A 24066-nucleotide genomic window follows, 5' to 3' on the forward strand; every position below is an offset into this window, starting at 1 on the left:
AAAAAGAAGAACAGGAGTACTTGTGGCACCTTAGAGACTAACAAATTTATTAGAGCATAAGCTTTCGTGGACTACAGCCCACTTCTTCGGATGATATGCATCCGAAGAAGTGGGCTGTAGTCCACGAAAGCTTATGCTCTAATAAATTTGTTAGTCTCTAAGATGCCACAAGTACTCCTGTTCTTCTTTTTAAAAAACATAGAGCCGCCCTGATTAGTGGATATAGGCCTAGTGCTTACAAACCTTCAGCCTCCTCAGGGAAACTTAACTCTCAGTCAACCTGTCAATGCGAGTGTTTCCATTGACTTCTATGGGAGCTGGAGCTGGCTTGAAAGGGCCCTGATTACACTGGCTGGATTTTCATCCAGTTGTCTAATAAGGTGGGCAGTACAGAGCTATTACTTTCTACTTCGCACTGGTGAGGCCTCAGCTGGAGTACTGGACTGTGTTCCCATTTAGTTTAAGGAAGATGTGAACAAATTGAAAGGAGGCCAGAGGAAAGCAACTATAGTAAGAGGTTTGGAAAGCCTGGCCTAGAAGGAAAGGTTGAAAGAACTGGGTATGTTTAGCTTAGAGAAGAGAATGCTGAGGGGGATCATGACAACGGTGTTCAAATACGTGAAAGGTTGTTGTAAAGCAGACGATGTTCAATTGTTCTCCGTGTCCCTCAAGGGTAAGACAAGAAGTAATTGTCTTCGTTTGCAGCAAGGGAGGTTCAGTTTAGATATAAGGAAAAACTATCTAACGACGACGATAGTTCAGCACTGGAACAGGTTACCAAGCGAGGCTGTGGAATCCTCGTCACTGAAAATTTTTCGGAACAGGTTAGACAAACACCTGGCAGGGATGGTGTAGGTTTACTCGATCCTGCCACAGTGCAGGAGGCTGGACTAGATGACCTCTTGAGGTTCCTTCCAGCCCTACACTTCTATGATTCTATATTGTAGCCTGTTGTCAGACCAAAAACAGGAGTTATATTACTCAAAGGTCACATGGCAGGGTTAGGGCATTTGGCATCTGATCCTCATCCTGCAGACCTTACCTGGCCAAAACTCCTGTTGACTCCAGTGAGGGTTTTGCCTAAGAAAGGACAGCAAGACTGTGCCTTCAATGCATTTGCCTCAGACGTGGCCTTCCTCCTTTTCTCTGAGAATGGTTGTGTGAGGAGCTGACTGGAGGAGCAGGAGTGTGGATTGCCACGGGCACGCGGGGGCGAAAGAAAATGCAGGCCTGTTATTTACCAGGCTGCACGTGGCAATAGACTATATTGGTAAGGGATGCAAGGAGAGTATGGGTCACGATGCAAACTGCAGACACACACACATACACACACACACACAACTAAAATTAATCAATTTAAAGTTTTATTGGGGATAATTACAAGGGGTAAGGGAGCAGCGTTTGGTTAGCTAATAGAGTTAATGAAACTTAAAAGACACAATGACTAAAATATCTACTAACAATATTTATAAACAAAGATGCAGCATTTAGTAATAACTGATACTTAAAAATACAAACCAACACATAACGACCGGCAAACGTAGAAACTCTGTTTGAAACACGTGAGCTGAAAGAGAGCCTTCGAGGTGATCAGGCTCGGTTACGGGTGTACACAGGATACACAGGATTCGTTTTTCTTTCTCCTCTCCCTGCCTGCACATGGCAGGCAGGCCCATAAAGTACCAACTATGACATCATAGAAGTGTCATAGGGGACGGGGCCCAAAACCTGTTTGTGTTCGTTTCTGATTGGCACAAGCAAAGTTTACACCAAGTAGGGGAGCAGGTGCCTCAAAGTCTGGCTTCGCCCCCAAAAGGTGAGGAAACGCATATTGTTTTAGAATGCATGCAACACTGAATGACAAAAGAAGAGGCCAGGGCAATACCGGTCTGGGCAAGTTGTTAGCTGTGTTTGTGGTGGGAGGTCAGAGGGTTAAGAGAGGAGGAAGAATCTTGACTGTTTTGATGGTGTATGTGGAGCAGTTTACATCGCTATTATTGGTAGCGCAATCCTTTTTCTTTCATCATCCCATACTGAGGTCCAAATTCTGCTCTCGGGTTTTCACGCCAGGCTCTGATTTCAGTGAATATAAGACTGTACATGTCCCATAGGACGATTTGGTCTCTGACCCTGAGAATATGCAGAGCAGTGATCCGGGCAGGGTCCTATATTAAGCCCAGTAACACAAACAGAGCCCTAGCCAGCTTTCTCCCAACCTATAAGTGACTCCTCCTAATGGTGTGTATCTATGACACCCCCTCCCCTTTGTCAGCATTTTCTAGCCTGTGACCTCCTTCAGGCTGTGATTCCCTACCCTTCCACCAACCCACCCACCTCTCCCTGCTTGTGAGTCTGCCGTCTCTGTTAACTCTCATATGCCCATGGGAGGAAGCTACACACATAACTGATCCATGAATGCTCACTTGCTAGGTTCTTCAGAGAGCAAACAAAACAGGCATGAACACACGTGAAAAGAATTCATTCAAAAATGCAGCTATTTGTGGAGAGCTTTTTGCTGGCTACACCTGGCTGCAGAATGATTTAATTCTCATTCTCTCTCTGTCCCTGCCTCTCTCTCAGTATATATTTTTTTCACTCCGTCCGATCAGCCCACAGCTTGATATTGGATTAGCTGGAAGATATTCACAAATGTTTTCACCTAAATGTAGCTCTCAAATGAGGGATCTGTGTTAATGTTTTTTTGGTGCTGCGTTGAGGGAGTTACATTTGAAACTCCCACTGTACTCACACTTTGGCTGCAAATGTATCCTCTTTGGCATTCTTTTGGTTGCTGTAGTTATTCTTTTTTTTTTTTTTACCGGAGCAGTCTTTACACCAGAAGCTAGTGACTGAATGGAGTCCTGTAAGAAAAACTAGAACAGCTAACATACCCCCCCCCCCACACACACACACCTTTCTCGGCCATTCTCCCATTTGTCTGTTTAGTCACTTGTTGTGTGTCCTCTAAATCCTAGATTGTGAGAGCTTTGGGACAGGGACTGTCTTTGTTTTATTTGTTTGTGCAGTTCCTTAGCATGATTGGCCCTGATCCCTGTTAGGGGTTCTTAAATGCTACTGCAGTACAAATTGTCATGAATCAAATTTTCATCATTGTTTAATCAAGTTTTTTAAGATTGTTTTTACCGGGAATCCCTCCTTACTACTGGGCTGCCCAGATCTCAAAGCATCAACTCCACTCCTGAGCTAAAGGAGAATTCCCATTAGTTATAACTGACAGCAGCGCTAATGTTCCCTTCCAAGCATGGGGAGAGACTGGAAGTTGCATTCTCAGCTTCTTGGCTCCCAGACTGTGACTGAAAGGGTCTGTAGCTATTTTCAGTAGGGATGATTAGTAACCTGGATAGTAGAGGTTGGGCTTCTGCCCAGTGGTGATGTGAAGGAAATTCTGCACATTCATCTCTGTAAGAAAGAACAAAGATTTTTTTTTTTAAAAAAGTTGGCAGTATCGTAAAAAGAGGGATGAATTTATTTACAGTGTATCAAGCACTTCAGTGCCCAGCAATTCGATGTTGGTTTCCCTGCACATAAGAGCACAAAAACCATATAAAAGTTGTTCAGATTTTTTTTCTTTAAATTAAGGGTAAAAACATATCTATGTATACTTTTGTCAGAGTAGCTTTGATCACACTGGACCAACAAGCAGTTTTAAACTTTTGCTGTACTTTTTTTAAATGACATGACTGAATTTTAGGACATTAATTCCCTTACTTGGAATAAATGGTATTATGTCGTTCGGCACATGTTTTGAGTTAATAATTATTGCTACTGTTGTGTATTTGGATCTAAACATTGAATGGGGTGAGGTTATACTGGTGAATTGATTATTCCACTACAAATTGGTATAACACTGGGTTATTTTAAGTCTTTTGTGTTCTAGTTAGTTTCCTGTAAGGGATGTCTTTTCATTTTTAGAGGGTGTTGGTAATTCTGTAGATTTATAGTACAGTGCAACTCAAATTATTCAGATTACATTTAAATATCTTGTAAGGTACAATTGTTTGCTAGCTAGATAAATACAGTGATTTAATAAGCCTCAATGTTTCCCCTAATATTTGTTCATTCTCTCTTCCTCTCTTTCTTCCATTCTTTCCTTCCTGCCTCATTAAGATTATTTTGCAAGTTAGCATCTTGGATGATAACTGAAAATCACCCACTGTTGAAATGTGAAATTCTTATTCATAGACCCAAATGTAGAGTATATTCTAAGGCAGCCTTTACTCACACGAACTGCCCTCATTCACCTGAGTAGTCCCATTGACTTAACGGAACTGCTTGCACAAATAAAGCATATGACAAAGGCTTCCCGGATCAGGTCCTAAAATAACAACTTGAGGTAATTAGCCAAAAACAGGAATCCAGGAGCAACCTACTAGATCCTAAGTGCGCGGAGTGGGGGGGTGATGGCCAGGGTGACCTCTCAAGGTCCCTTCCAGCCCTACTTTTCTATGATTCTGTGATTCCTAATTAAAGTGTCTGTAGCTGGCTGCATGGATAGATGAACTAACAATATGGACACAGTTCCTTACACAATGCCTTTTGCCATTTTGTTTCAGCACTTGTGCACTTCACGAACAAAGAGAAAGCCGGTGGTGTTCTCTCCGCCACCTCTGGAAAACAGGCTGAGTTTGTTTCTGAGACCTCTGAAGCCAATGTCATGGTGCAGTGGTACAAAGACGGCAAAGAAATCAAACGCACAAAGAAATTCACTCTGGAGGATAACGGGAAGCTGCACAAGCTCATCGCCTCAGCTGTAACAAAAGAAGATGAGGGAACGTACATGTGCAAAGTTGGAGAGGACACTCTAGTTTTCAATTTAAAGGTCTCAGGTGAGTTCATGAGGCAAGTGTGAGCAGGGCTTATGTTGGGTACAGGAACATTATCACTTAGATTGTAAGCTCTTTGAGACAGAGGCTGCCATCTTTATGTGTGTACAGCACCTAGCACAGTGAGGCCCTGATCTCTAGGCACGTCTGCAATACAGGTAAACAACAATAATAGTAATATTCAGGTCACTAATGGAATGACTAGAGATGGGCCCAAGCCAAAACCTCAGACCGAAACACCCCAAACTTTGGACAGGTTTGCATCTGGCTCTGGGGCTGAATCCTGTAGTTCGGTCCCATCTAGAGCACGTTGCCTCAACAATTGATACTCCCTTTGAGCTCCCTCCTGCGAGAGGGGGTTTGAGAGTCTTGGGCTACCTTCTGAGAAAGCCTTGGTGCCCGGTTAAACTCGAATTCCGCGCTCCTGTGGAACGTTTGTGGTCTCTGAGTGCGAGTCATTCCCTTAGGTAGCTTGACCTATCCCAGAAGTAGAGTGCATATCCCTCAGGCCAAATGAGGGGGAGTCCTAGAACTGATTTATTCCAGAGCTGGACAGGGGATGGATCACTTGATGATGACCTGTTCTATTCATTCCCTCTGGGGCACCTGTCATTGGCCACTGTTGGAAGACAACAAGGAGTCTGGTGGCATCATGGCTACCCTTTGATGTTGGAATACAGGATACTGGGCTCAATGGATCTTTGGTCTGACCCGTATGGCCATTCTTATGTTTAGAGCTAATGGTATTGAGGAGACATCATAAAAAATGCTCTGTGAAATCCAGCCAACCCCGCACACAGGGATTGGTGGGAAGTTTTTCTGGATTTGTTTCACTGGATTTTGCTTTGAGCTTCATCCTCAAATGATTCCAAAATCTCAAAACTTGAAACTACCAAATTTCATTTGGTCATGGTCAAAACTACTGAATTTCACATTGTTTCCACAGAAGCTGTAGCCTGGGTCAGGCAAACTGGACCCATGTTTACCAAAAGATTTGGAAACCTCAGTGAACTTTCTGGCAAATGGGCTGAATTTCAGGCTGCTAAGAAAACCCTAAACCAGATAGGTTTCACGTTTTATAATAAAAAATGTCCAGAGTGCTAATCAGAAGCACTGCGAGGCAAGAGGCCAGCACTAAGACCGGGACACAAACTGCCTTTGTGGTAGTGAATGTTCCCCAGAAACCTCTAATGCAGGACTCCAATGAAGCTATTATTCCACAGTCAAATAATTCTTGTAAAAATAGATTACGCCTAATGATAGATAAGTTTTAACAGAAATGTTTGTTCATTGGTGCCGTAGAAATGGGTAGCACGGGTGTATCATTTTAGCTGTCCTTGGGATACTTGGCGACTAAAGCAACAGGTGCTGCAGAATAATATGTAATGTTAAACTAAGGTTACTTATCACTGACAGCCATCAACTTACTCTGCAGCAGGGTAGCTTGATTGAGTGCCTAGTATGAAATACATGTTACGCTCACTGTTGCTTGTTAGCATGAGCAATGGGATGTGTCATACACGTTTGTTCCTAGATTAATCTACAAGGTGCTTACCTCCATACAGCTCAGTGCCACTTATGTCATCTTCACTTTAATGTTAACCCTTTGCAAATGCATTCTGGGGGGAAAAAACCAAACTACAGCCCTCATTGTAGTAACCCCCAACCTGGATCATTAGCAGGGTTTGAACCATAACCTTCAGTGCCAACGTACAGGCCTCTACTATTTGAGATAAAGGAAAATGCCATTAAATGCACGCAGCAGTAGGCTTTTATTATTTGCATGGACTGGCTTCTTCTTTTCTCAAGACTAAACATGCCCAATTTTTAATCTCTCCTTACAGGTCAGGTTTTCTAAACCTTTTATCATGTCTATTGCTCAATTCTGAACTCTCTCCAGTTTGTCCATATCTTTCCTAAAGTCTGGTGCACAGAATTGGACACAATACTCCAGCTGTGTCCTCACCAGTGCCAAGTAAAAGGTCCCTTCCAGTTACCCCCCATGTCTTACATATGACTCTCCTATCAACTTCTGCCCTTAGCTACACTCATATGCAACTCCCTTAGCGACAACCATGTTGTCCTTACACTCTGTAACCATACTCATCCTTCCTGCGTTAGGCTGAAATACATAGCACCAGCTTCTGCACATGGTTAGTGTATCCACAGCTCCCATGGAAGTCGGGGGATCCATTTTTAGTAACTCCCTGGAGGGGTCATCAGACGGGTTTGAACTTGGGACCTTTAGCACAGACCTCTACCACTTGAGCTAAAGGAGAAATTCCATTAGCGGGTAGCTGTAGTTGGCTGTTATCATCTGTGAACTGGCTACTGGAGGGGAATGAAACACAAGCAAATTTACACATGTAAATTCTTCCATAGATGGAATCCCGGCCCTGGAGATCACTAACATTGAAATCATGCCAGGGTGTAACTGGATTGTTCTTATGTTGCTCTAGGTTAATGGAGGGGCACAAACTACTTTTCCTTCTTCTTTTTAGATGAAGTTGTTAAGTTTGTCAACAAGCCTAAAGCAACGCCAGAAATTTCAGTCAGTCCTTCTGAGGGTCTAGAGCTGGCGTGTGAGGTCTCGGTGGTGAGTGGAGCTGTTGTGTGGAAGAAGGATCAAACTGAGATTAAGCAGGACCAGAGAACGACAGTCACCTCTCAGGGAACAGACCGAAAGCTCATCATCAAGAATGTGACACAGCATGACCAAGGGAGCTACACCTGTGAATCAAAGGATGACAAAGTAACATTCCAAGTCAAAGTCAAAGGTGAGCGGATGCATGAAATCTCAGGAGCAATAAAATACTTAATCCTGGATAGCATCCTGCATCTAAGGTGCATCCCCAAACCCTTTTCGGGGTAAATAACTCTGCCACAGCGCTTGATTTTCAGCGAAGCCTGAAACCTGCCTCTACTTTTGCATGTGCAATTGGGTGTCCACAAATAATTGCACGTGCAACATGTTGTGGCTGCGGAGGGTAGCTCTTGGATATCTAGCGACCTGCCTGCACCATTGCACCTGTAAAATTAGATGCCATTGCACCTGCAGCATCAGGTCCACAGAATTAAAACACAAAATAATAGCAGAGTCAGGAGTGGGTGAGAGAGAGAAACTAAGAGATGTAGCTAAAAGCAAAGAGGGATGTTTGAAGTGACACAGAAAAGCTCTTCCAAATAGCAAGAGGAGCTGGTTTTTGCAGCGTTCTGCAACGTTCTGGTTGTTCTTTCAAAAGTTTACAACTGAACATTGACTTAATACAGCTTTAAAACTTTATTGTACAGTGAAAAATGCAGCTTTTAACCATCTCAAGTTAAATGAAGCAAGCACAGAAAGAGTTTTTTTACCTTGTCAAATCTTTTTTTTAAACTTTCGCTTTATTCTTAGTAGCTTACATTTAACACAGTACTGTACTGTTTGATTTTTGTTGTTTTTGTTTCTGCTGCTGCCTAATTGTGTGCTTCCCGTTCCAAATGAGGTGTGTGGTTGGCCGGTCAGTTCGTAACTCTGAGGTTCTACCATTTGTGGTTATTGTGGGCCACGTCTTGCTTTGCTGTCCTTTGAAATCCTCCATTGGTACCAAATAGTCTCTTGCTCACTGCCCCAGTTTTGATAAACTGGGAGGTAGGAGGCAACAGAGGGTCCTGTGGCACCTTTAAGACCAACAGAAGTACTGGGAGCATAAGCTTTCGTGGGTAAGAACCTCACTTCTTCAGATGCAAGGAGGTAGGAGGGCACCTGCTGCAAAGCTATCCACAAGCTAATCAGGACTAAGACAGGGCAGTGTTTGGATGGGAAGCTACCAAGGAACATGTAGGTGCTGGAAGAAGTCAGTGGAATTACTCTAGATCAGGAATGGGCAAACTTTTTGGCCTGAGGGCCACATCTGGGTAAGGAAATTGTATGGCGAGCCATGAATGCTCACAAAATTGGGTGTTGGGGTGAGGGAGGCGGTGAGGGCTCCGTCTGAGGGTGCAGGCTCTGGGGTGGGGCCAGATATGAGGAGTTCAGGGTGCGTGAGGGGGTTCTTGGGCTGGGGCAGGGGTCGGGGGTCAGGTCTCCAGCTGGGGATGCAGGCTCTGGGTGGGGCTGGGGATGAGGGGTTGGAGGTGAAAGAGGGTGCTCCAGGCTTGGGACCAAGGGGTTTGGAGGGGGATCAGGGCTGGAACAGGGTGTTGGGGCATGGGAGGGCATCAGGGGTGCAGGCTCCGGGCGGCGCTTACCTCAAGCAGCTCCCGGAAGCAGCGGCATGTCCCCCCTCTGGCTCCTACACAGAGGCATGGCCAGGCGGCTCTGCGCGCTGCTCTGGCCGCAGGCGCCACCCCTGCAGCTCTCATTGTCCATGGTTCCCGGCCAAGGGGAGCTGCGGGAGTGGGGGCAGCATGTGGAGCCCATTGACTGCCCCTACGTATAGGAGCCAGAGGGAGGACATGCCCCTGTTTCTGGGAGCCATGCAGAGCGGGGCAAGCCCCCAACCCCGCTCCCTGGCTGGAGCGCCGGAGCAGGGTAAGCCCCGGACCCCGATCTCCATCGGGAGCTTGAGGACCACATTAAAACATCTGGAGGGCTGGATGCAGCCCCTGGGCCATAGTTTGCCCACCCCTGTTCTAGATTTATACCAAGGTGACTGACAGCAAAGTTTAGCTCTTAATGTTTGTGAAACTGTGAGTTCCTTGGACTAAAGTGCAGTGTGGTGGTGATCAGTCAGGGTCATCACGTGATCTCTCTTTATGGATGTTTGGTGCACCAGCCTACAGCAGCTTTCGAGGATAGTGTTTTCTGTTGGGAAGGAAGGATGGTCTTGGGGTAAAGGCATTGGGTTGGGAATCAGTAGATCTTGGTTCCGTTCCTAGCTCTGCAAGAGATTTCTCATGTGACTTTGAGATATTCCTCTCTCGATGTCTCAGTTCCCTATCTGTAAAATGGGAACAAAGATAGGGAAGCATCTCAGAGGGCTGTTGAGGATATAGTCATTAACATTCCTGAGGTGCTAAAATATTACAGTGATATGGGGAGTGTTACCTAAGCCCCATGATAGGAGACTGCAAAAGGACATACGTGACTGTATTTCCATCTTGCAGAGACGGAAGAGGTGTTTGCAAACAAGGAGAAGGTGCAGAAGGAGGTGAAGGCCATTCTGACAGAGAGCGCCACCCTCAGCTGTGAGGTGACTCAGGCCAAGACTGAAGTGAGGTGGTACAAGGACGGGAAACTGATCACCTCCAGCAAGAAATTCAAGGTGGAGTCTGAGGGCAAATCCCGGCATCTGGTCGTGGAGCAGGTGGAGAAGAAAGATGCTGGAGAGTACACCTGTGAGGCCGCAGGCCAGAAACTGATCTTCAAAGTTATCATCACAGGTGAGTGAGATGCTCTGATTTATATTTCGTTGACTTCTCTTTCTGGGTCTTTTCTCATGTTCTCTGCTGACGTGATAAAATGGATTATTTCATGTTCTTCTGTTCTTTGCGCTGTACTGCCATGAGGCTGAGGAGGGTTGGACCAGACTTGGGTCTAGTCTGGAGACACAAGGTCTCTGCAGGTCTCCTGAGGTTCAGATTCTGGGGCTGGAACATGTATAAAATGTCATCAGGCAAAAGCAGTTTTAGCATGTCCAATGCAATCACGTCTACCCTGTCCTCCCCACTGCTGCTCAGCCTGAAAATCACTAGCTCTCCTCTTTCGTTCTCTCTTCCTTCCTCCTCCTAATAGCCTCCCTCTCATAGAATCATAGAATATTGGGGTTGGAAGAGAACTCAGGAGGTCATCTAGTCCAACCCCCTGCTCAAAGCAGGACCAATCCCCAACTAAATCATCCAAAGACACAGACACACACAGGGGCGGCCCGTCCATGTAGACGAACTAGGTGGTCGCCTACGGTGCCAAGTTAAATGGGGCGCCAAATTCGAGGAAAAAAATGAAATGAAAAAAAAAATGAAAAAGATGAAAAATACAAATAAAATAACAACGATGTCATTATTTCAATTCCCATGCTCATACGGAGGGAATATGAATTATAATTCATTTATTTACATTTCTGAGAATTTATTAATATGTCAAATCTTTTACTTACTGCAAAAAAATATTTTAGCAAAAAATTTTTTCAATTTGCAACGTAGGGTCAGGATGACCCACTCCTCAATTTTGATAAGCAATAACTCAGCCACAATGAAACACATCCACCAGCGGCAAGAGCTGCAATGCTAGTGACACCTAACTCGAATATACATCAAGGCCACATAGCCGGAAATTCATGTAGAGCGGAGATATCGCGAGTTGATTCATGTCAAAGGGTCATTTTAACACACGTCGCAGGTAGATGGTTAAGAATCGAGTGAATACTGTGGAAAATTGTGTTTCTTGGTGCCAAAGAATAAAGAATAACATCTTTCAGCATTATAAATCCAAAATGTGAGGATCTTTAAGCGTTATTAAACCTTAGCGTTATTATCAGGCTGTATAATTATTAACTTTTCTTTGTTATAACTGGTTCACATCTACTAAATAAGGTCCATAAATGAAAAGTAACAGCGTTAACGGTTAATAGACTACAAAAGTGATGATGTCACACTCCAAGCGGGTAACCGTGATAAAGGGAATTACTTTCCAAACAATCAGTGTCGGATTATAACATCGAAAAAGGTCATTTTGTTTCCGTGTAAACGCTGTAACTAACTGTTTTAATAGGTAAGTGAGTGTATGTTACTAATCATTGAACCTTTAAGCAGTGAAAAGACGTGTTCGGATGGCTGCAATGTGGTTTAAATCGCCAACCATGTGGTGGGTGAGTCAGCCATCCTTAATGCTGTAATGCTTGCAGTCGGGAGCACAGTACATATTAATAATCAAATGCCCCATGGCAGAAAGAGGAAAAAAGAAAACCCTCAGGAGCTGAGTATCATAAACGAAAGGCTGAGAAGGAAAAGGACCTAGCAAAACAGCAGGGATCCTTCCTGAAATATCTTCTCTTTAATCCAAATAAAGATGGAAGTTGTTCACAGCATCCAGATGAAGGAATTTTACTCGGAGAGGAGGTTAGCTCACTTCTAGATGGAAGCAGTTTGGAACATCAAGATGAAGGTATATTACTTCAAGATGAGGGTAGCTCACATCCACAAAAAAGCAGTTTGGAAACTCAAGATGATGGAAACTTACTTCTAGATGAAGGCATCTCACAGCATCAGACTGATATGGAAGTGGAGAAAATGTATTGACCTTCAGAGACACATGCAGAAATAGATGTAAATGAAGTAGAAGGAAGAAAGGATGAGGAAGTTACAAACAAGTTACAATATGGGGACCCAGCTTCATGGCCCAGATGTGATCACAGTGTGGGCCTTCTTGAGTATCACTACAAAAGTTTTTTTTTCTCCTGCTGATAATTGCTCATCTTAATTAGCCACCTTTTCATGTTCTCTGTATGTGTATATATAACTCCTCACTATATGTTCCTTCTATGCATCCGATGAAGTGGGCTGTAGCCCACGAAAGCTTATGCTCAAATACATTTGTTAGTCTCTAACGTGCCACAAGTACTCCTGTTCTTTTTTCTTAGATCAGCAGTAGACACACTCATTTGCACACACATACGGTGCGCAAACAAATACATATTTTGCAGACTGTGTTCAAAAATCCTCCCCCCCAAGTCCTCAAATGTGTGGCAAAGTGAACAAAAATGGATATGTGTGTGTGGCTGGAATGAGCAGTGAGTTGGACTTCACACACACGTTGTGTGCACATCTTTCATCCAGATCTCCTCCCCGCCCTCCTTTCATCCAGTGGCAGTGGCATCTAGCGTGTTCTCTAAATGGATTTGGGACCCACAGGAATCTTAAGGTGGCTGTACGAGGTCAGCTCTATTCTCGGAACAACGAGCAATGACCCAAGCAGATTTTTCTCTTTCAAACATCATTTGATTTTGAGCCTCTGGACATTTTAGGAACTACATTTTTCTGTCACTCTGACAGTGATGGGTTTCTTTTGGTATCTTAATCATTTTGCAAGTGGTTCAGATGTCCAGTAAATAGCAGCTAAGGCCTCACATTGGCATTGATATGCCTGACATATCCTGAGCCATTTCAAAATAAACTGAAAATGAGATTCAATTGGATGGAAGTGATGGGAACATCTGCCGGTTTGATCTAGCATCTGCTAATATTCTCCAGCTTTTTGCTGCTCCAGGAGCCTCTGGAGCCCGATGGCATCAATGGCAAATAATGAGAACAGCAAACAGTCCCTGATGCTGAATTTTATTTTCATAAAATAGTTCAATGGACAGTTTTGAATAACAAATAGATTCCTTCAATCCAAGTCTCTTTGTGGATAATTAGCCAGTTGAAAGAGGGATACATTAGTCAGATCAATTATTTGCAATAAACAGTCTGAGCAGCAATGGTGTTAACCCTGAAGACTAATGATGATGGATTGAATGACAACATTACTGTTTCACTTCTGATCATTTCAGCAGAAATACCATCTGCTCTGGAATTATAGGTGCATCTGGAGCAAAGAATATCAGCACTTCCCTCCCATAATCTGACCCTAGCTATCTGTCAATATAATCAATCTCTTCTCATCTATTTGGTCTCATATCCATTTCATCTACTCTATGTTATCTGTCTTTCCCCTGTTGGTGAAGTATCAGGTATAAGCCACATGCCAGAAGCAGGCTACTGGTGATCCAACCCAGCACAGTTCTTATTGTCTTAAAACAACAGGAATTTGGACATTAACAAAAGTCTTCCAGTGATTTGTTTGGTATTAGGTTAGATTAGGGACAGATTCTGGGTGTGCTTCTGCAGGTGTGGTAGATGACAGAAAATTCTTTCTTCTCCCTGTGAACCCATACAGGGGCAAGGTGCCGTGTAGTTATAATGCTACCAGTAACGTAGGGGGTAGTACTTGGGAGACCTGAGTTTGAGTCCCAGTGGGACTTACTGTGTGTGTCTGGGCTAAATCACTACCCCTCACTGCATCAGTCTCCACAGGCTGTGGAACATAAAGTGCTTTGCAAACATGATGTGCGCAGTGTGGTTATTAATCAAGGTAGAAATTAGGCTAGGGGGGTAACAATTCATTAATAAATTGTAAAATCAGAAGGGACCATTATGGTCACCTTGTCTGCTCCCCAATTAAAACTGAAAAGACGAAAACTAACTTCTGCCTGGCAGAGAGGCAGTTGTGCTTAATTGCCTTTTACTTTATATAAAGAAGGTCTCATCCCCGGATCCCTGTGCTTGTATGTTGTATGCCCCCTCTCTCTCCTTCATACTTACTGTCTGTTTAGATCGTGAGCTTATCAGAGCAGGCACCATGTCTCCCTACGTGTTTGTACAGCCCTGGGCATAGCGGGACACTAATCCTGACTGATGGCTTTGGGTGTTACTGTAACACAAATAAATAATGTTTTATTAGACACACAAAGGAGCCACAATGTTGGGAGGCCATGAGCCCTCCTACTTCCGTGTCCACTAGGGGTCCGAGCCAATACGGGGTGCAGCTCCAGTTTAAAGAGTGTAATCTTTGCTGTTCCTTCATCACCCCTGGAGCCATTCTGCTTGCCTCAGTCTTCTGTAAGCAGAGTGCCTTTGGGAACTGCTGCCCCAACATGCTGTATTCTGCTCCCTGCTAACACTGCTGTGGCTTCAAGTGCACCATAACCCACTGGCCAGGGTGTTACGTGTTCAGAGAAGGTGAGACTGTTACAGAGCTCAGCTACAGAGAGTGGGGCCTTTAGCTCGGGAGGTTCCCGAGTTCACTCAGCCAAGATGGCCGCTGTTGCACTTCAGTGGGGCTCAGACTAGGAAGGAAGCTTTGGAGAGGAGAATGCAGAGCAGGAGTTGATTTAAAAAAAGGAAAGTGTGGTGGGGACTCTGAAAAAAACCGGATGGTCTGCCATTGCAGATGCAAGGCCCCAGAAAAATTCTGAGATGTAGCCAGTGGACAAAATGGCTGCCCTGGCCAAGCCTCAGAAAGACTGAGTGCTGTTTGCATGAGAACCCCAGTGTTTTCAGTTCTCTTTCAAACAGGGTGACTTCAGAGCTGCATGGGATAATGCTGCATCTTACCCCACCCCTGTCGTAACTAGAGAGCACTATTCAGTTACCTTCGCTGTGTTTCGCAGACATGCGACTGTAACATGACATGCAGGTCCATCAGCAGCTCACTGGAAAACTGATCCAACCTTGAAATCAGTTCTTTTTCAGTGGCTGGTGCCTTAGTTGCAGAAATCTTTATTTTATTGGATTCTCCAGAAGTGTAGTGACTTTCTGGGTCTTAATTTATCCGGTTACCATTGCACTCACATTGGTTTTCACAGTTCTTATGCGCCAGGGCCCCCCTGGAAGCACAAAACTTTTCCTTTTAAAGGGGTAAATATTCAGTGTGACGCACTGGGATAGACTCGTAGACTTTAAGGTCAAAAGGGATCATTATGATCGTCTTGTCTGACCTACTGCATATTGCAGGCCACAGAACCTCGCCAACGCACTCCTATAATAGACTCCTAACGTCTGGCTGAGTTACTGATGTCACCAAAACATGATTTAAATACTTCAAGTTACAGCAAATCCACCATTTACACTAGTTTAAACCTGCAAGTGACCCATGCCCTATGCTGCAGAAGAAGGTGAAAACCCCCCAGGGATGTAGCCACTCGCCCTCCTGTTAAGGGAAACAAGAACCGAGCATCTACAACCTTGTGCACTGGACCTTATATGGGCACCAAGGAGTTGGTTCCGCAATCTACATGGTTTTAAAGTTAATTGTACACAGTGAATGCTCATAAAATCCTAATATAGAGGGGCCAAATCCTCAGCTGGTGTAAATCATCATAAGCAACTTCTGTGGAGCTACACTGACATATGCCAGCTGAGGATCTGAGAATATGTCTATTTTCTCAGCGAAATTTAATATCTTGCTTAACTTTAAAAGTATTTCTGTCCCTTTCTGAATGGTAAGGGTCCTGTTCATTCCTAGTATAAATCTAGTGAAGTCAGTGGAGTTACCCTTGGGATAAATTTGACCCTAGCAGAGTCAAATTTATATTGACTGGCAATATATTGAATTATATTGACTGGCAATTAGCAAATTTATTCACAATATGTAACATCCCCAATATTAAAGGAGAAAAGTAAGATTTAGGGGATGAAATCATTAATCTGTAATATGTATGGCCTGTTACTTGATCATTCATATAGATGACATCCAGTTATGTGAGCTGTTTTATGAATTATTGTATTAATATATCCATCTAGTCAGTCCATATTCACATAGGTCTAACATTCAGACCAGTGTTAACTGGGCCACTTTTTTTGCCCCGGTAATTCTGAGTGCAAATAATTTGCATCCATTGTAATACATTTAGATGTCCAAGTACTGACTGTGTCTGTAAATCAGTTTAAATGCGTGAATCTCCTAAATTGCACGAGCAGTTATTTGTAGGCACAAATAGTGGATGCAAAAATGGAAGCCACTGTTTAAAAATCTGTCCCTAAATACCTACTGCCTGATTCTCCTCTCCCATACATCAATTTTACACTAGTGCAATCTTTAGACTTCAATGCAGTCAATTCTGATTTATAGTGGTGGGAAAGGAGAATCATACCGCTTTTCATGTATGTATTAATGCAGACCATAAATCAACATATAAATGAAAAGATATAAAACAACATTAAGTACAATTATCAGAGGGGTAGCCGTGTTAGTCTGAATCTGTAAAAAGCAACAGAGGGTCCTGTGGCACCTTTGAGACTAACAGAAGTATTGGGAGCATAAGCTTTCGTGGGTAAGAACCTCACTTCTTCAGATGCAAGTGTTAAGTACAATATTAAGTACAATATGCAGGAAGAAAAAAACTGTTCCATATAAACCACTCTCAGACAGGCAATGAGAACTAGGGCATAAATTGTGGGGATTATCAAACTGTGACTTGCTAGTCATTGGTTAGCAAGATGGCTGACCATATCCTTTAAATGGGTATATTTAGCTTATCATTTATTAGCCGTAATAGCCTTTCAATGCCAGTTCATTTGCTGAGGTAAAAGTATTAAGGTTCTACTTTGGAAGTAAAGGTGTTTAAATACTTTATTTACTGCCAAATATACTAGATACATTAAGGTAAAATCCCCAGGCTGCACTGCTGAATGTACCATGTGTGTCTCAACATTCATAGATTTTGAAGGCCTAAAGAAACTGCCGTGATCATCCAGTCTGACCTGCATCACTCAGGTCAAATAATTCCACCCATTAATTCCTACATTAAGCCCATATTTTGTGGTTGAGTTAGAGCATATTTTATAGGAAGATACCCAATCTTGATGTAAAGACTTCAAATGTCAGAGAGCTGATTTCAATGGCATATTACTAGTCCACAGCAGCACTGTAAATGTGATGGAGTTGGCTTATCCCCAAGAAGATGAACCAAAAAACCCCCCAAACCCAACAACAACAAAAGAAACAGTTTTGGGATGTTAATATTGGAAGCTGGAAAATATGCAGGGCTGCCTACCTAAAAAGAGCACCAAGATACCAAGGATTTGGAGAAACCTAGGGAGTGTGTGGTAGAGGGTTCATTTATAACATGCTGTTAATGGAGTCTGGAACTATAAGAACCAAGTTTCATCAAACAAATGACTTTATTCTGTAAAAACACTAGATACATGTAACAGTCCATTGGCCATGATAGATTTATTCCTTCTGTGGTTCTTTTTTAATTTCCCCATCTCAGAGCCTGAAGAAGTGTTTGCAAACAAGGAAAAGGTGCAGAAGGAGGTCAAGGCCATCCTGACAGAGATTGCCACCTTGAGCTGTGAGGTGGCCCAGGCCAAGACTGAAGTGAAATGGTACAAAGACGGGAAACTGATCACCTCCAGCAAGAAATTTAGGGTGGAGTCTGAGGACAAATCCCGGCATCTGATCGTGGATCAGGTGGAAAAGAAAGATGCTGGAGAGTACACCTGTGAGGCTGCAGGCCAGAAATTGACCTTCAAGATTATCATCACAGGTGGGAGGGATTGTTTCCTTTCTATTCATGCACTGGTTTGTTGCAGTTGTTGAGTAAAGCATTCTAGAGTGAGATGCCCTTCCTACATTGCTGGCATCTCACCTCTGAGTGAAGGAGGCTTTTGAGGGAACTTTGGGTTTTGCAACAATATTGTGTATACATTTACAGAGTATGCAAGTAAAATGGGGAAGCACCTGAATCTTCTTAGTTGGTAGGTGTTTTGCAGGAATAGCATAACATTTTACAAACTAGGTTGGAACTCTGAACTTATACTTGGTATCCATCAGTGCATCCTGGGTTCTCTGCAATATCTTCATTTACTTTGAAAAAAATAACAGAGGGAAGAAATGTTGGTCCTTTCACCTACCAAAGGGGAAGGAAAGTTTTGCAAGGAACATCTCAGCTAAATAAGCTAAAGGGAGGCTTGAGAGGATAAATTCATATTTGGATCTGAGATCGCTCCAGAGGAATGATGAGAGGTAGAGTCTGGGGATTGGGGGTGGATTATTATAAAGGAGAGGTGCTGGCAGGTCCATAGTTATGGTGGCATATGGACTTGCACTGATGGTGGCGGGGGTCAGGCAGAGGTGGGAAACATGCGGCGAAAGATGCCTCAGGGGCAGAGCTGTCAGCTTCTCCCTCTGTGGACTCTGGATGGCATCAGTGAGGAAGTTTAAGCCCTTCTAATTCCTTTTCCCCTGCAGAGATGGAAGAGGTGTTTGCAAACAAGGAGAAGGTGCAGAAGGAGGTGAAGGCTGCCCTGACAGAGAGTGCCACCCTGAGCTGTGAGGTGGCCCAGGCCAAGACTGAAGTGAAATGGTACAAGGACGGGAAACTGATCACCTCCAGCAAGAAATTCAAAGTGGAGTCTGAGGGCAAATCCCGGCGTCTGGTTGTGGAGCAGGTGGAGAAGAAAGACGCTGGAGAGTACACCTGTGAGGCCGCAGGCCAGAAACTGACCTTCAAGGTTATCGTCACTGGTAGGAGAGAGTATTTTCTTTCAACTTAAGGGCTGATTTGCTGCCATTGTTGATTAAAGTATTCTAGGTAAGATGAATTTCCTGCCCTGCTGGCACCTTGGCTCTGAGTCCAGAGGGCTTCTGGGGAGATTTTGGATTTTGCCAAAATATTGAGAATAAATTTACAGAGTAAGCAGGTAAAATGGGGAGGCGCGTGAATCTTCCTAGTCCGTGGATGTTTTGCAGCAGCAGCGTAACATTTCCCAGACAAGGTTGGGATTCTGAATATCTGTTTGGCATCCATCCTTTGAGGTTTCAAAGGGGAAGGAAATATTTGGATGGAAGATGAAATAAACTGAAGGGAGCCCTGCACTGATAAATTGAGATCTGGATCTGAGGTCATTCTCCAGAGCAATCATGAGCGGTTGAATGTGGGGGTTCGGGTTGGTTTATTATGAATGAGATGCCATACAAGCTCCACAATGAAGGTTGAAATTGTCCCTGTAGTTATGTTGTTCGGGGTCAGGCAAAGTGGGAGAAACCTGAAACTAATACTGCCTCAGGAAGCATTACCTTTTCCCTGGCTTCTCCTTCTCTGGTCTCTGGATGTCACTGCATGAATGAGGGAGTTTAAGCACTTGTAATTCCTTTTCCTGGCAGAGATGGAAGAGGTGTTTGCAAACCAGGAGAAGGTGCAGAAGGAGGTGAAGGCCGCCCTGACAGAGAGCACCGCCCTGAGCTGTGAGGTGGCCCAGGCCAAGACTGAAGTGAAATGGTACAAGGACGGGAAACTGATCACCTCCAGCAAAAAATTCAAAGTGGAGTCTGAGGGCAAATCCCGGCGTCTGGTCGTGGAGCAGGTGGAGAAGAAAGACGCTGGAGAGTACACCTGTGAGGCCGCAGGCCAGAAACTGACCTTCAAGGTTATCGTCACAGGTGAGAGAGAATATTTTCTTTCAACTTAAGGGCTCTGAGTCCAGAGGGCTTTTCAAGAAATTATGGGTTTTGCAACAATATTGATAAAAATTTACAGAGTAAACAGGTAAAATGGGGAGGTGCCTGAATCTTCTTAGTGGGTGGGTGTTTTGCAGAAGCAGCGTAACAGTTTCCAATCTAGTTTGGGATTCTGAAAGTCTGCATGGATCCATCCGCGCCACCCTGACTTCTCTTTAATGCCTTCATTTACTTAAAAAAAATAACAGCACTCCTCCGAGGGAAGACATGTTGGTCATGTCAGCTATCAGAGGGGAAGGAAAGTTTTGCAAGGAATATCTCAGCCCAAATAAGCCAGAGGGAGGCTTGAGAGGATAAATTCACATTTGGATCTGAGATCGCTCCAGAGGAATCATGAGAGGTGGAGTCTGGGGGTGTGGGGGGGATTATTATAAAGGAGAGGTGCTGGCAGGTCTAAAGTTAAGGTTGTACATGGACTTGCACTGATGGTGGGAGACAGGGTCTGCTCTAGGATTTTTGCCGCCGCAAGCGAAAACAATTTTGGCCGCCCCCCCCCCATTTTTTTCTTACCCCACCCCCGGCCCTGCCTCAACTCTGCCACTTCCCCAAATCCCCAGCCCTGCCTCCTCCCCCCAGGCTCTCAAGCCTAGGAGGGAGGGAGGGAGAGGGAGAAGCAGCGCGTGCGCCGTGGCCACTCAGGGTCTCCCTCTCCCTCCCAGGCTCTCAAACCTGGGAGGGAGGGGGAGATCCCAAGTGGTCGCAGCGCGCGAAACAGCTGATTCGCGCGCTGCTGCTCCCCCTCCCTCCCAGGCTCTCAAACCTGGGAGGGAGGGGGAGATCCCAAGCAGCCGCGGCGCGCAAATCAGCTGTTTTGCGCGCCGTGGCCGCTCGGGATCTCCCCCTCTCTTCCGGGTTTGAGAGCCTGGGAGGGAGGGCGAGCAGCGGCGCGCGAGCGGCAGCAGCGGAGGTGAGTTAGGGCGGCCGAGGCACATTTTTAGGGGCGGCATGGCCCGCGCCAGAATGCCGCCCCTAAAAATGTGCCGCCCCAAGCACCAGCTTGTTTTGCTGGTGCCTAGAGCCGGCCCTGGTGGGAGAGGTCAGGCAGAGGTGGGAAACGTGAAGCAAAAAGTGTCTCAGTTGCAGAGCTGTCAGCTTCTCCCTGCCTTCTCCTTCTCTATTCTCCAGATGGCTTCGCATCTGTCAGGGTATCCTCCCCATTCTGAACTCTGGGGTACAGATGTGGGGACCCGCATGAAAGACCCCCTAAGATTATATTCCACCAGCTTAGGTTAAAAACTTCTCCAATGCACAAATTCCTTGTCCTTGGACGGTATCGCTGCCACCAACTAGTGAGTTAGACAAAGATTCAGGAAAAGGACCACTTGGAGTTCCTGTTTCCCTAAAATATCCCCCCAAGCCCTTCACCCCCTTTCCTGGGGAGGCTTGAGAATAATATACCAACCAAATAGGTAAACAAGGTGAGAACAGAACAGACCCTTGGGTTTTTAGGACACTAAAAACCCAATCAGATTCTTAAAAACATAACTTTATTATAAAGAAAAAAGTAAAAGAAGCACCTCTGTAAAATCAGGATGGAAGGTAATTTTACAGGGTAATAAGATTTGAAACACAGAGGATTCCCCTCTAGGCAAAACTTTAAAGTTACAAACAAGCAAAGCATAGGGAAAATTCACAAGCTAAAACAAAAGATATCATAACGCATTTCCTTGCTATTATTTACAATTTGTAAACTTAGATGCTTATTTCAGATATGGCTTTAGGAGATGTATTTTTCCTGCCCTGGTCCCTCTCTGTCCCAGAGAGAACACAAAGAAAGCCCAAAAACAAAACCTTCCCCAAAAGTTTTGAAAGTATCTTCTTCCCTTATTGGTCCTTTTGGTCAGGTGCCAACCAGGTTATTTGAGCTTCTTAACCCTTTACAGGTAAAGGAGGGATTTTATGCTACCCTGAGCTGTATGTTTATGACAGCATCAGTGAGGGAGATTAAGCCCTGTAATTCCTTTTCCCCGGCAGAGATGGAAGAGGTGTTTGCAAACAAGGAGAAGGTGCAGAAGGAGGTGAAGGCTGCCCTGACAGAAAGCGCCACCCTGAGCTGTGAGGTGGCGCAGGCCAAGACTGAAGTGAAATGGTACAAGGACGGGAAACTGATCACCTCCAGCAAGAAATTCAAGGTGGAGTCTGAGGGCAAATCCCGGCATTTAGTTGTGGAGCAGGTGGAGAAGAAAGACGCTGGAGAGTACACCTGTGAGGCTGCAGGCCAGAAACTGACCTTCAAGATTGTTGTCACAGGTAAGAAACAATATTTCTTTTTAACATAAGGGCTCTGAGTCCAGAGGGCTTTTCAAGAAATTATGGGTTTTGCGACAATATTAATAAAAATGTACAAAGTAAACAGGTAAAATAGGGAGGCGCCTGAATCTTCTTAGTTGGTGGGTGTTTTGCAGCAGCAGCGTAACAGTTTCCATTCTAGTTTGGGATTCTGAAAGTCTGCATGGATCCATCCGCGCCACCCTGACTTCTCTTTAATGCCTTCATTTACTTAAAAAAAATAACAGCACTCTTCAGAGGGAAGACATGTTGGTCATGTCAGCGATCAGAGGGGAAGGAAAGTTTTCCAAGGAACATCTCAGCCCAAATAAGCCAAAGGGAGGCTTGAGAGGATAAATTCACATTTGGATCTGAGATCGCTCCAGAGGAATCATTGGAGGTTGAGTCTGGGGATTTGGGGTGGATTATTATAAAGGAGAGGTGCTGGCAGGTCTAAAGTTAAGGTTGCACATGGACTTGCACTGATGGTGGGAGGGGTCAGGCAGAGGTGGGAAATGTGAAGCAAAAAGTGTCTCAGATGCAGAGCTGTCAGCTTCTCCCTGCCTACTCCTTCTCTGTTCTCTGGGTGGCATCGCATCAGTGAGGGACATTAATCCCTGTAATTCCTTTTCCCCGGCAGAGATGGAAGAGGTGTTTGCAAACCAGGAGAAGGTGCAGAAGGAGGTCAAGGCCGCCCTGACAGAAAGCGCCTCCCTGAGCTGTGAGGTGACCCAGGCCAAGACTGAAGTGAAATGGTACAAGGATGGGAAACTGATCACCTCCAGCAAGAAATTCAAGGTGGAGTCTGAGGGCAAATCCCGGCGTCTGGTCGTGGAGCAGGTGGAGAAGAAAGACACTGGAGAGTACACCTGTGAGGCCGCAGGCCAGAAACTGACTTTCAAGGTTCTTGTCACTGGTAGGAGAGAGTATTTTCTTTCAACTGAAGGGTTGATTTGCTGCCATTTGTTGATTAAAGCATTGCTGGCACCTCGGCTCTGAGTCCAGAGGGCTTTTGGGTTTTGCCACAATATTGTGAATACATGTACAGAGTAAGCAGGTAAAATGGGGAGGCGCTTGAATCTTCCTAGTCGGTGGGTGTTTTGCAGCAGCAGCGTAACATTTCTCAGACCAGGTTGGGATTCTGAATGTCTGTTTGGCATCCATCCGAGCCACCCTGGCTTCTCCTTAATGCCACTGTTTCACTCCTAAGGACATGTCAGGGTTTGATTCACCGCTGCCCTGTCCCTTTAAAGATTGATGGTCTGCCCAGGTGGTCAAAGGGGACAGCTCTGATTGCAGCAGTCAAATTTGGTGTGAAAGGACTGAGTGGCAGTGAGCCTTGTGCAAGCTGGGTTTGTTTGTCTTTGGATTCTGTGTTTGATAAACCCCCAGATTTGAAGCTGTCCCTGGCCTGGGAGTGGAACCTTTTGTGAGCCAGTCTCAGGGACAGTTTTAAATCTGGATTTTCATTAAGCTGGGTATCCAAACACAACACAACTTGCACAAGCCCCATTGCTGCCGAGTCCTTTCAGAGAACACACAAGTCTGCTGCTGTAACCAGCGCCATCATCACCTGAAAATCCATCTGCAGACCTTCCATTCTTAAAGGGACAGGGCACAGGTAAATCAAACCCTGCTATTCCCTTATGAGTCTTCTTCTTAGCATATGCACAACATGCCTCATGTGGCATGTGACCAGGGTTCATCACCGAATTTGGTCCTCTGGTTCGATCATTAGCTTCCCCAGCTTGGGCCAGGTACTGACAGGGAGTGTGACATGAACGCTGATTCATGCCCCTCTCCTTATGATTGATACATGGTCATTTACTTCTAAAAACTAACAGTGCTGCTTAAAGGGAAAGAAGATTGGCGTCCATTTAGATTTCTAAGGGGAAGGAAGGGTTTGTAAGGAAGATGTTGGTGAAAAACCTAAAGGGAGTCCTGTGCCGATAAATTGAGATCTGGATCTGAGGT

General features: G+C 44.8%; 1 protein-coding gene across 20 annotated transcripts in view; it reads left to right on the forward strand.

Annotated features, from left to right (window-relative positions):
- The window catches only part of OBSCN (obscurin, cytoskeletal calmodulin and titin-interacting RhoGEF), a 296265-nt gene that overhangs the window by 44788 nt on the left and 227411 nt on the right, over positions 1–24066 (forward strand). For 18 of the 20 annotated variants that reach the window (XM_034759797.1, XM_034759802.1, XM_034759810.1 and 15 more), the window contains exons 1-4: positions 18746–18831; positions 19471–19746; positions 21799–22074; positions 22733–23008. In XM_034759797.1, the coding sequence (XP_034615688.1) occupies positions 19473–19746; positions 21799–22074; positions 22733–23008 (826 nt within the window). In that variant the 5' untranslated portion in view covers positions 18746–18831; positions 19471–19472. Of the gene's footprint in view, positions 1–4574; positions 4848–7345; positions 7622–9932; positions 10209–17575; positions 17852–18555; positions 18832–19470; positions 19747–21798; positions 22075–22732; positions 23009–24066 lie in introns of those variants that run through there. The other 2 variants (XM_034759817.1, XM_034759816.1) reach the window with 2 other exon arrangements.

Source organism: Trachemys scripta, chromosome 2, assembly GCF_013100865.1.
Source record: "Trachemys scripta elegans isolate TJP31775 chromosome 2, CAS_Tse_1.0, whole genome shotgun sequence".
In the NCBI taxonomy this organism is placed as follows: Eukaryota; Metazoa; Chordata; order Testudines; family Emydidae; genus Trachemys; species Trachemys scripta.